General features: G+C 31.8%; 1 protein-coding gene across 1 annotated transcript in view; it reads right to left on the bottom strand.

Moving 5' to 3' along the window:
• Window positions 1-1,694: 1,694 nt before the first annotated feature.
• The window catches only part of LOC143071447 (splicing factor Cactin-like), a 33,405-nt gene continuing 21,952 nt past the window's right edge, over window positions 1,695-13,147 (bottom strand). The window contains exons 9-18 of the mRNA XM_076245730.1: window positions 11,606-11,759; window positions 7,351-7,494; window positions 6,785-6,894; window positions 5,947-6,116; window positions 5,261-5,450; window positions 4,607-4,762; window positions 4,366-4,449; window positions 3,693-3,743; window positions 3,219-3,281; window positions 1,695-2,602 (exon numbers count right to left, since the gene is read on the bottom strand). Of these exons, the coding sequence (XP_076101845.1) occupies window positions 2,477-2,602; window positions 3,219-3,281; window positions 3,693-3,743; window positions 4,366-4,449; window positions 4,607-4,762; window positions 5,261-5,450; window positions 5,947-6,116; window positions 6,785-6,894; window positions 7,351-7,494; window positions 11,606-11,759 (1,248 nt within the window). The 3' untranslated portion in view covers window positions 1,695-2,476. The remainder of the gene's footprint in view (window positions 2,603-3,218; window positions 3,282-3,692; window positions 3,744-4,365; window positions 4,450-4,606; window positions 4,763-5,260; window positions 5,451-5,946; window positions 6,117-6,784; window positions 6,895-7,350; window positions 7,495-11,605; window positions 11,760-13,147) is intronic.

Below are 13,147 nucleotides of genomic sequence, written 5' to 3' on the forward strand. Positions count from 1 at the left end.
TCCTATACTAACTTATGGGTGTGAGATATGGGGATTTGAAAATTTAGATATTCTTGAGAGAGTTCATTTGCGTTTTTGCAAACATATATTGAGGTTAAAAAAATTCAACCCCCAATTTTATGGTCTATGGGGAATTGGGAAGATACCCGATTTCAGTTACCGTCAAGTCACGTATGATTAATTTCTGGTGTCGTTTACAAGAAGGGAAAGAGAGTAAACTATCATGTTTATTATATAAGCTGTTATATGTAAATCTCAATAACTATGGTTATGATAGTAAATGGATATTATATATAAAGAAAATGTTTGATGACTGTGGAATGTCAAATATATGGCAAAGTCACAACCTATTTGAGAAACGTTGGGTTGTATTGAGTGTTCAGCAAAGATTAAGAGATCAGTTCATTCAAGAATGGTCAACAGAAATGAACAATTCGCCCAAGGGGCTGTGTTATAGATTGTACAAAAATGTTTTTAAATTTGAACACTATTTATCAGTACTACCATTTAATTTATTAATAACCTTATGTAAATTTAGATGTGGGAATAACCGTTTGCCCATTGAGACGGGAAGGTGGCGCAACATCCCAAGATCTGAAAGATTGTGTCACCTTTGCGCCTCAGCTGACATTGGTGATGAATACCATTATATCATGTCATGTAATTATTTCAAAGATGAAAGATGCAAATACTTACCACAATATTGTAATAAAAATATAAATGTTATCAAATTCAAACAAGTATATTCAACCCAAAATATTGTTGAGCTTGAGAAACTTTGTAGATTTATTAAATCTATTTCTGTGAAAGTCTATCCTCCTGGTTAATACAACTATGTGTTTATTTATCATTTGTGTAAATATTTATCATATTAATTTGTATTTCACACATGCTATATCTTATATATGTAATATATATTATTGTAATATCTTCTCTGTAACTATGTATTTGGTTTATGAGAATAAAGATCATTCATTCCTAATGAGATGTGCTAGTGCCTATACAAAGGCATACCATATATCATTGTTAATGGTCCCTCAACAATACCTAATGAGATGTGCCAGCGCCTATACAAAGGCATACCATGGTCCCTCAACACTACCTAATGAGATGTGCTAGCGCCTATACAAAGGCATACCATATATCATTGTTAATGGTCCCTCAACACTACCTAATGAGATGTGCTAGTGCCTATACAAAGGCATACCATATATCATTGTTAATGGTCCCTCAACACTACCTAATGAGATGTACCAATGCCTATACAAAGGCATACCATATATCATTGTTAATGGTCCTTCAACACTACCTAATGAGATGTACCAATGCCTATACAAAGGCATACCATATATCATTGTTAATGGTCCCTTAACACTACCTAATGAGATGTGCTAGTGCCTATACAAAGGCATACCATATATCATTGTTAATGGTCCCTCAACACTACCTAATGAGATGTACCAATGCCTATACAAAGGTATACCATATATCATTGTTAATGGTCCTTCAACACTACCTAATGAGATGTGCCAGTATCTATACAAAGGCATACCATATATCATTGTTAATGGTCCCTCAACATTGACCTAATCACAATTTTTTACAAATTGTGAATTCTGCTGCCAAAATCCTCAGCAGGTCTAACTCTCATCTCCATCTTGATTGAGAAGAGACAAAAGAACAAACAAAAACAATTTTAGAAATAAAAATCAGTTTTATTGACATACGTTTGAAATCAATATTGAATGAACTCACATGATTACATGAAAATCTTCTGCAACATATGCTAAATAATGATATTATGATAAATACTATGAAGCAAGAAAATCATAATACAGAGAAGTTATACTTGAGTGAGTTTTATTAGAGGGTCAGCACTTCTTTATCATCCTATTTAAGATCAACCATAAGAATTTGTCAGATGGCAAAGGAGTCAATCAGAAGTTAACTGTTGCACATTTTAATGATAGTGATACAGTTCTTTATTAAAACTCATTGAGTTACATTTTATGAAAAAGAATAAATCAATCATAGATGATATAGAAAACCATACCATCTTAATAATCAAATCTGAGGCTCTTTTATTGTATACATAAAAATCAACAGCTTTTCAATAACCCTAGAAATCATACTTTCATATTCCCCATTTCCATTCTCAATTTTATTGAATAAAGAAGTATGTCAGTATATAGGAATACAAAACCGTACACATTAACATAGTTATCTGCTCTTGTCTATTTGCAAAATATTGAAAAACAGCTGCCAATTTTCTAGACACAAATTATAGATCATATCAATCTGTTTAACAACTATATATGTGTACCATATATTCATTTCTAGGCTTATCACTTCTGCCTGTACCTTTGTTCACTGTAACATATACAAAGGCATAGTTTTCTATTATGGCCAAACAATGGTCCATTTGCATAATTTGAAGTACAATAAATGAGCACATTTGTGAAGATCTCCATTTTGGTCATCGTCTGTAACGGTATCGTTTAAAGTGAAACCACATTTGAAATATATTGTTTTGAAACTGACATCTAAATCCCCGTTTGTATGAATATTCCCACTCTCTGTTGACAACCTTGAATGCTATATCCTGAAATAAGAATTTAATCAAAATTTAGTTGGCAGTTTTATCATACATTTTTGTTTGCAGTTATATTTTTCTGTTTTAATATAATTGACTTAATTCTTTTTGTGATGCCTTGTTTTCAACTAGTGGTAAGTTCAAGGTCCTATGAGTGTAGTCCACGTTTTATTCAACAAATTCTTCTGAAAACCCCTAAAAAAATTGTAAGAGAAATTGAACTTGAATGCTATGTCTTTATACTGGTACAGTGTTTTTTACAAAGTAGGCAATTATATAGCTTCAACATAAATCTGTGAGAACAATAGCCATTTAGAACTTTTGAATATTTAAAAATATATAAAGGATGGATACTTTTATTCCAAAATGATCTGTGACAATATGGGAACCTTAATTTCAAAGCCCTTATATAACAAAACAATTGATAAATTAAGATTGTCGCTATTTAAATAAAACTTCCAATCGAAAAACCAACACACCAGTCTAATGAATGAATGAAGTGGCTAATCACGTGAAATAATGCTTAAATCAGTAAGAATTCATTAACCACATAATATAAAATCTTCCCTTGCTAGTGTCCTGGTCAACTAATGGCAACAAATAAATCACAAATAATTCTACTTACTTCATAAGGTGGACCTGCACGATATCGTAGTATGGCAAAGTCTTTGTTATCTTCACATGGAGTCTGCAAGTCAAAAACATAGGTAATGTATGATTAAAGCATTTGCCTTGCTCAATAATTTGTTAGATATTATCAAAATTGAAATTAATTTCAGTTTTAAAGGAACCACCAGTTTGCAATGTTAATCTAGTTTTTAAAATAGGGTTTTACCCAATTCTTTAAATGGCATTGCAAAGTTAAAATTTGTCAAATCAATTTGTCTGTCACCCTCACAAAAAATAAACTGGAAACCATGGCAACTATTTGTAGAAAGTATTACATTAAAACTTTAACAATTAAATGATACAGAATGATATTTCTTCATGGTATTTGACAATTTCAGATGGTTTGCCTATTTAAACCTATCAGTATTATCTTTTTTTTTTTATTTATAAAATAACTTAATTAATTTTATATAAAGAATTAGTTACTTACAAGAGTATATTCTGGAGGCTTTGTTTTATCAATTAAATCTGGATAAAAAATCTGAAAAAACAAATAAATAATATACTTAAAATGCTTTCAGAAATTTTCAGATGTCTGTTGTTGTGTTGCTACAAAAAAAAACTATCCTTCAAATCTATTTAAGGAATGACTGTAATATTTTTTCTGTCTATGAAGAAATAACATAAAAATTGTGGTGCACACTGAATAACATGCATAGCATAGCGTAGCGTGTTATTTAAAGTGTACATCACAAATTTTTATGTTATTTAGAATAGGCATAAAAAATATTACAGTCATTTCTTATAGTTTAATTCTTAATTCCATTTAAACCAGAGTAAATCATGCAAAAATGTTGATGACGTCACGGTCACATGACAAAATTATGTCTATGAGCTGATAAACAAAACAACGTCAGCCAATCAGAAGTAATATCCATCAAATAAATGCAGAATAATTAAACTTGATGTTTTTTTCCCCCTTATACACTTGTATTTCTTTCATCTTGCTTTTTGTGACGAGAATTTGGTGTATTATAACATGTATAAAGGAGCTTTATTAACAGAGGGGGAGATAATTCAAAATGAATTATGAGAGTGAGTTTCATTCTGGATACAAGGCATCATGCTAACCAAATGTAAATTTAACTTCTATGCATACTTACATTAAATTTATAACCCTGCACTATTTTAGGTGGAGGATTATCTATATCATAATGGGTTTGGTTATATTTATTCCACTCAAAACCCTGAAATTATAAAAACGATACAGATTATGTCAATTTCTACAAAGATATTTCATATGATATATGCACTCTTGATAATAGTGTTCAAATTAAAAGAAACTTTTTCATAAATCGACGTAGGTAAGGTTTTTATGAAAGCAAATGTGATACAAAAACATACCGTATGAACCCTGTTGAAGAACCTTGGTTTTCTAGGCCTGTATTTATCTGACCATAGGAATGCTTGACTTGTAAGAGGTACTTCTACACTGAACTGTGCTTCATCGTCATTCATACCTTCCCTAGCCTTCTTCTCAAACTCAGAATCAGCATCAAGCTAAAAAAATATATTCAGTTTAGTTTAGTTTAAACAATATTTTATTAAAATAAATTGAATTGGATTAGGCAACAGACATAGCCTTTGTAAGCCCTTTCCACAAAAAAACATAATTGTAGAACATTCTGGAATTAGATTTAGATGTTGTTTTTGCCACTTAATATTAAATGTAACTAAGAGTCTTTTTCAATTTCAATACCAGATAAATTTATCAGCTAAAAAAAGTATTGAGTTAATCAGTTAACTTTTTTTTCTTTTTTTTTTTAAATATTTCAAATCCAAAGAATGAAATTTTTTGAAATTTCATTACTGTACTATTCTATATATTTGACAAGGACTATCTATAAATAACACTTCTAAATCAAACTGTTTTTGTTATCATCTAAATTTCATAAAATATCAACAACAAATTGAACTCTCATATTCTTTTTTGTGTTGAATAAGTTATTCAGTTTTAATCCCCAACTTCTGTTAATAGGAGGTATAACAAACACTCACTCTGACTTGTCCAGAAGTTTTGACTTGTTCTCTAGCTAACTCTAACTTCTTTATGTCGTCTGCTACTTCATACACCACTGAATCAATCTCTAAATCATTCTGTGTTAACAACTTAGGAGAATAACAACCAGCCTCATAGTCTACATAGGCTTGTTCCTCCAAATCATCCTCTGTAATCAATGCTTCACCTCTGAAATCAAATCCAAATTTAGCATTTCAAAATGTAAGTGATACACAATATTTTAATTGATTCTGCATACAAAAGTGGTGTTAGATGTAAGTCAATGATACAGCACCTGATCTACAACATCAAGGATATCAGGAATAGCTTATTTTTCAACAGGTTACTTATTCTGTGGTAGGACATCCTCAAAGAGTGACCCCAAAAAAAGGTAAATTAAACATTTAATTTGTGTGCAATTTATGGGAAATGTTGGCTGTTTTCAGGTTATTTTGTCATCTATCGGTAACAAGAAACAGTAAATTTCCCCTCCAAATTGTACAGATTGTACACACAATATGGTTTTCAGAATGGAAAACAGAAATATTTAAAACTTTCACAAGAGCTTAATTACTATTGTTTTCAAAGTCATGTAACAACCACAATACAATTGAAACCTTGCAGGAAATTGGTAGACATATGTATAGTTTAAAAAAAAGACATGCTGTTTAATTTAGAATCTTACTCTTCCTCTTCCTCCTCAGCTGGGTGACTTTGTTCTCCACTGGTTCCAGGTTCTTCACCTCTACTGACAGTTGGCACTGCAGGTGGAGGCATGTCAGTCTTTTCTTGTTTTATAACAGGAGAATCAGATTTGTCACCAGCAGGAAATAATGGAGCAGACTCTATACCTTGCTGTAAAATAAATATAATGAATTAAGATGAGCTTGAATCAGACGGAGTAAAATTGAGAATGGAAACATGGAATGTGTCAAAGAGACAACAACCTGATTAAAGAGCAGAAAACAGTCCAAGGTCACCAATAGGTCTTAAACACAGCAAGAAAACCCTGCACTCACTTAATTATAAATACAGTTTTTTTCTCTCTCACTGAGTACTAATATAAACACAGGGTTTAATGTGTCAGGTGATATAGGCATGCAATTTCATATTTTCTTTCATCCAATAAGATTTTTACAATGACTCTTTTTCTACACTGATAAAAGAAAGAAAAATATATCAATACATTTTTTTTTTATCATAGCCCCAGTAGCTTGCAACATGGGAAGTATGGTTCCAATAGGGAAAACTTCCAACCATTGTTGAATAGACAAATCTCCAGCATACTTTTTTAAGGTGCAATATCAATGTGATATATAAGTTTTGATAAGTTGCAAGAAAATATGGATAAATTCTAAGGCACTGTACCTATTCAAAAAGAGGAGATCATAATCTTTGTGATTAATGACTGCTGGTTTATATGCAAGCACAAACTTTCACACCTTTTTGAGTGAAACTTTAATTATTCAAAAGTAATTTATATATCATACAAATTAAATATATCTGTGTATTACACAATTTACCTCCTGTTTCAATTTGAACAGTTTCTGTCTAAGGACTTCCTGATGACGTTCTCTCAGTCTGGTTCTTGCCATGTGAGCTTTCAGTTGTTGTATTAGAGACTCCCAATATCCTATAAATCAAATATACAAAAGTTATTTATAAATCTGCTTTTTAGGTAAAATTACTATTCTTGATACACATATAATCAATAGCATGTTCAAATGTATGCACAATGAAAAATCATGAATTATACTAAATTAATAAAAAAATTAATTTTATCTTAAGTTTATCATGGTATAATCAATCTTGTCCTAGAGTCCAATTGTATACTTTTGGATATAAATGATTTTGATATAATTTTGTTTTTTCTCTCACCAATACAAAATAAAACTTTGATTAGATTGATTTGACTTGAAAAACAATGAGTATTTTTTTTTTCTTCTGGCTTCAAAGAGAATCCAGTCACTTTCTCCAGAGCATCTCAATGTATCATATAGCCCATTTTCTGAGAAATTTCAGCAATGAAACATATATTACTATACATTAACCCTTCCGTCTCTGTATGAATTAATCTACATATATATACCTATATCTACTCCTTCTCCACTATTCAATTTCTGATTAATCTGAGTTTCCAGTAATTGGAGTTGGTTGGTTGTCTTTCCTTTAAAGATAGAACCAACTTCTGAGTTCACTGACTCATTAATACCTTCTCTTCTATCTCTATAATCTATCAATAAATAAAATTGTAAATGTCTAAAAAAAATATATCAATATATTAACTATTTATATCAGCTGAAACCATGTACATGCCTTATTGCATAAACATAATAGTCAATAACTCCAAGTTACAGACAATTAACAATAGAAAAATTATTGAGAAATGTCAAGAGACAAACACTTCATGTCTGCCTCACTTGGGTCTGAATTGTACTATGCAGCTGGTATATTGTAAACAAATGAATTTATCTTCTGTATCAGAATCAAACCTGTACTTATTTATTGCTCCTCAAGATGATCATTAATCAAAGCGCTGTAAGCGCTGAAAGCAGTTAACCAAAAACCAAGGCAACCGTAATTATGAAAACTGTGGCAATGTTGCCTCAACATTAAACATTCATATATAGTACATTCATGTTTATCTAATGATTTATTTATTAAGGCAAATAATTTATATGTTATCAAGGTTTCAAAAGCAATGCATATATCAATGTATATTTTTTATGGTGAGTCTGCAGTGGTACAAGTTCCCAATGATTGCAGTTGTTCTACTTGGTAGTTAACCTTGGTTTTATTTGACTGCTAGAAGTTCAATTTGACGTAGTATGAACATGTAATAGTATGAATGGACTGGTTTCCCTGGAAAGAAAACTGAGTTTGTGTTCTATAGGACACGAATCAGACAAATGTTCACTACAACAGGGATCAAAGATGAGGTCTGACTGACTTGCCCATAGTAAATGATTTGTTATTTTGTCCCATACATATGAATATATATAATTTAGGGGTGGGGATCTCAACGGTTTTCAAGTTATCAAACAGGTAGGGGTAGGCAGAGGATTTAGGGGACAAGGGGCCCGCCCCCCCCTTTTTGGGAAAAAATTTGTTTGCTTATATAGGGAATCACTGGAGCGGGCCCCTCTTAGGTCAGTCAGTGGGCCCCACTTATGAAAATTTCTGGATCCGCCACTGGGGGTAGGGTGACCCTAGGGACTTTCCCTACATTTCATTTATTTGTTATATTGTCCCATACATGAATATATATGGTTTAGGGGTGGGGATCTCATTGGTTTCCAAGTTCTCAAACAGGAAGGGTAGGGTGACCCAAGGGACTCCCCCTATATTTCATTTAATTAGTTATATTGATCCATACATGAATATACTAGTATATTGTTTTGGTGTGGGGATCTCGACCGTTTCCAAGTTCTCAAACAGGAGGGTTGGGATGACCTCAGGGACTCCCCCTATCTTTCATCTGATTTGTTATATTGTCCCATACATTAATATATATGGTTTAGGGATGGGGATCTCAACCATTTTTAAATTCTAAAACAGGAGGGGTGGGGTGACCCCTAGCGACTCTTCCTATATTTCATTTGATTTTTCATATTGTCACAAACATGAATATATATGGTTAAGGGGTGTGGATTTCGACCGTTTCCAAGTTCTCAAACAGGAAGGGGTGGGGTAACTCCAGGGACTCCCCCTATATTTCATTTTTTATTTATTATATTGTCCTATACTTGAATATATATGCAGGGGCGGATTCAGACGGGGGAGGGTTGCGGGCTTGCACCCCCCTTAAATTTGCAAAGCATGGGTTGTTCTCAGCTTAATAAAGAAAATTCCGATAATTTTACCTCAATTTTTTTTTAAGCCTCGCTCTGCTCGGCGAAAATTTAAGTTTGCGCCCCTCCTAACCTAAAATCCTGGATCTGCCCCTCATATGGTTTAGGGGTGGGGAGCTCGACCGTTTCCAAGTTATCAAACAGGAGGGGGTAGAGTGGCCCAAAGAATGACACCTATATATCATATGATTTACTTACATTAAGGTATATATAATATAGTTGCATTATTTGTGAAAATAAGGAATGAAACTTTCAGCTACTTTAATTGACCCTTCAAAATTGAGAAAAAACAAATAACCCCTCGAAATTGCAGTAATATGTTTACACTTTAAAAGCATCTCACATGCATTATCATCATTTATCATTTATAAAGAAAATTTAGACTGTGACCATGAACATGTATATTGTTAGATATACTGTTCCCAGCTGTCACGTTGTATTGGATTTTTAAATTAAAATTTATCAAAAAGTAATTTTTAGTTTCAGAATAAAATATTTTTCTGCTTTTTCTTTCTTTTACATATATCTTTTGGTTTACAATACTAGTGTTTATATTCATTTACCATGCATAGATGTATTTTTTCACCTGCTTGGATTTATTTTGTAAACTAGAACACACCCGTGATATCACGGGTCCGTGACTGAATTAAAGTATACAACTATGCGCAAGCCTTATTTTAGTATTAGTATTGTCATCTGATAAAGTCATGTCGATTATAAGATACCTCAAGTAAGATACACAGTTTTTCTCTGCTTTCAAGTCTTTCTGTTTGAACCCGTTGAACTGGAACTTATCAGTTATTGGTAATATTAATTATTTTGAAAACAAAAGGTCCTTGAATGGAGTATTTTTTAATCAACAGCATTGTCCTATATACATGATATAAGTTATAAATAAAGTTGAATTCTTTGCTTTGCTGTTTTACGTCATGCCCACTAACAAATTGAAAACTGTACCTATAGGCCTTATTTTTAGTCCAGATTTTTAGTATTCGTATTGTTATCTTAGAAAGTCTTACTGATTAAAATACTACAATAGGTAACAATTTGACAATTTAGTAGTGTCAACCCTGTGGTTATGACCCGTGTATATAGCATATTAGTCCTGAATACAACATTTGGTGGTGCGCCTGTCAGATGCGGAACGTACAGATAAGGTTATAGGTAACAGGTGAATATACTATTGGTTTCGGTAGCGGACTCGACCCGGAACTTCTTAATTATTGGCAATATTAATTACGTGGAAAACAAAACGGCCTGGAGTGTAGTAATTTTTAATCTACACCTTTGTACTATATTAGTTATATATAAAGTTGAATTCTGTGATTCGTGGTTTTTACGTGATGACGGCTGACAAATTGGACCTCATAATTTTCAAACCCGGAATTACCCTTATCCGCTTCCGGAATCGGATCCGATTTTGTAAAATTTTGTCTTCACGGCCGCCATTGTTATGTGTTTACAATGTTTTTTTGTCAATCAGATACGATTTTACTCGAATTTCTACAATATTTGTCGGCGATTTTCTGTATAAAGCTAGCGGTTGAACAAAATGAACATCGCCGTCATGAATAATAATGATAAAAATAAGTTTTTAACTCGTTTAATTGGAGACTTTGGTGAACATGGTGAAAAGGTTTGCAAAGTAATTTCTTATTTTCTTTCAAATGTATAAAGGCGACTACGTCGGGCGTAGCTAGAAACCAACTATCCTAGTCGAAATTCCGCTTGCTAAAGTGGAAGGTCTCGGACCACCGCTAATTTGCACACCTGCCTCCAAATTGAAAAGCTACGAAAATTTCTTTTTCTAATTTGAAATTAAAGCCAACAGCATGAACAGTTGAATTATATAATAGACTATTGACGTAGTTGTACTACGTATTGATGACAAACAATATTCCTACAACTTTTGTCATTTGGGAAATCTAAACTGCTTGTCTTCAAAGATTTTCGGCGATTAAATATTTCATACAATTGTTCTTTGACATCTTAGCTAAAAGCACAAGTCATAATGAACTACACAAGGATTTTTAATAAGCACTACTTCCTATGTGTAACTTTAAAACTTTTGGATAAATCGACGATCATTTAAGGTTTTTCTGGTCATTTTTTTTGTAATCCATAATAAAAAGTATTAAAAAAGTGTTCAATTAGTTATATATAACATAGTAACAAGCTAGATAATAACAATGGCAAGTATTTCAGGATTTATTGGGTAGAACACAAATCTAGGGTGCTTGCATAATGCAGCTTAACTGCATAAAAACAAATGCAAACTATTGACAGGGGAGATAATCCATTAACAATGTTGACAGCATAACTGAAAATTTCATACTGTGGTAAGGTAGATATCTGATTAAAATGTTTACTTAATTAATTTTACTTGTTTAAATTTCCAAAGAATAGATTTGGGTGATGACCATGAATGTTAAGACAAATATGAACTTAAAGTTGATTTTGACTACATCGTTTAACAAGAATGTAGCACATTACCTTTTTGAGTGTTGTCTAACTTCCTGAGTTTAGAAAGTTCATCATTTGTCACAGTGATGATATCTCTCCAATAATCAGCATTCTTGCCTTCCTCTAATTCTAAATAAACTTTAATATCTTCTAACAAATCTTCCATGTCAGTAATGGTAAGACCCTGCAATATAACAAAATTTCATCAAGGTTTGAAAAATAGGGGTAAACAATGCTATAAAGTGAATTATATATTTATTTACTGTGGGTATCCAATCACCTTTGTGGTAGTGAATTACCTATTGCCTGACCAGTTTAAAAAATTGCCAATACAATTTGTCCATTTAAATTGTACAATAGGTATTGTGAGAGCTATTATCAACAGGTGGTCATTTAACTACCTGTAGATTTACCTGGTTTGTTTTTAACAGAGCTAATTTAAATGAATGATAGCTAGCTTGCTTTCCTCATGTCCAATGTCCTGAATGGACTATTCTATTTAGGTATGGGACATTTTACATTTGATACACTATTTGTTCTTTCTAACAAATATAATTATTGTAAATTTTTTTTTTTTTTTTGCTAACAATCACAAATAAATCATTGCTGGTAAATCCCACTTTCATAATGAAGAATAAAGCACTGAAATTTCTATTCACTAAGCCATTTGTACTTTTTTGATATATTGAAAATAAATTTTTCACAGTAATTCCGATTGAAGAAGATCCTGAATATTAAATGAAACTTAGCATTACTACTATTCCATTTCAGGAATCGTAATATAACATGAAAATATATCCCATTATAAAACACCAAGCCACACATAATTCATCTTGTAGAATTATTCACAATTAGATGGGCTATCCAAAAAAATCCATTTCACAAACACTTTAATTCCATATCAGGAATCAGAAACTTAAAATATATCCCACATTAAAACACCATGAAGCAAACATATATCTCCTTTTTTTTATAAACTAAATTCACTGATTGAATTTCCATCTTCACTGTAAAGAGACACAAAAAGAAATGGCTTAAAATGCCCCATCTCTAAATAGAATAGTCTATTCAGGACATTGGTCATGATACATGAGGAAAGCAAGCTATTTATCAGTCATTTAAATTTTACCTTTTAGTGATTTTTTTTTACTGGGTAGTTAAATGACCACCTGTTGATGACCTCTCACAATACCTATCATACAATTTAAATGGAGAAATTGTGTTGACAATTTTTTATACTGGTCAGGCAATAGGTATTTAAATACCACAAAGGTGATTGTGGAATGACAGTAATAATTTTCAAAAGTCAATTATACTGAAGATTATTTTATAACAATAAGATCAGGATGATAGTTTTGTTCTTAGCAAAAATAAGAATTTTTTTACATTATACTGAAAAGTAAAATAACAAAAATACTGAACTCAGAGGAAAATTCAAAACGGAAAGTCCATAATCTAATGGCAAAATCAAATGATAAAACACATCAAACAAATGGACAACAACTGTCATATTCCTGACTTGGTACAGGCATTCTCAAATGTAGAAAATGGTGGTTTGAACCTGGTTTAATA

Source organism: Mytilus galloprovincialis, chromosome 4 (genome assembly GCF_965363235.1).
Source record: "Mytilus galloprovincialis chromosome 4, xbMytGall1.hap1.1, whole genome shotgun sequence".
In the NCBI taxonomy this organism is placed as follows: domain Eukaryota; kingdom Metazoa; phylum Mollusca; class Bivalvia; order Mytilida; family Mytilidae; genus Mytilus; species Mytilus galloprovincialis.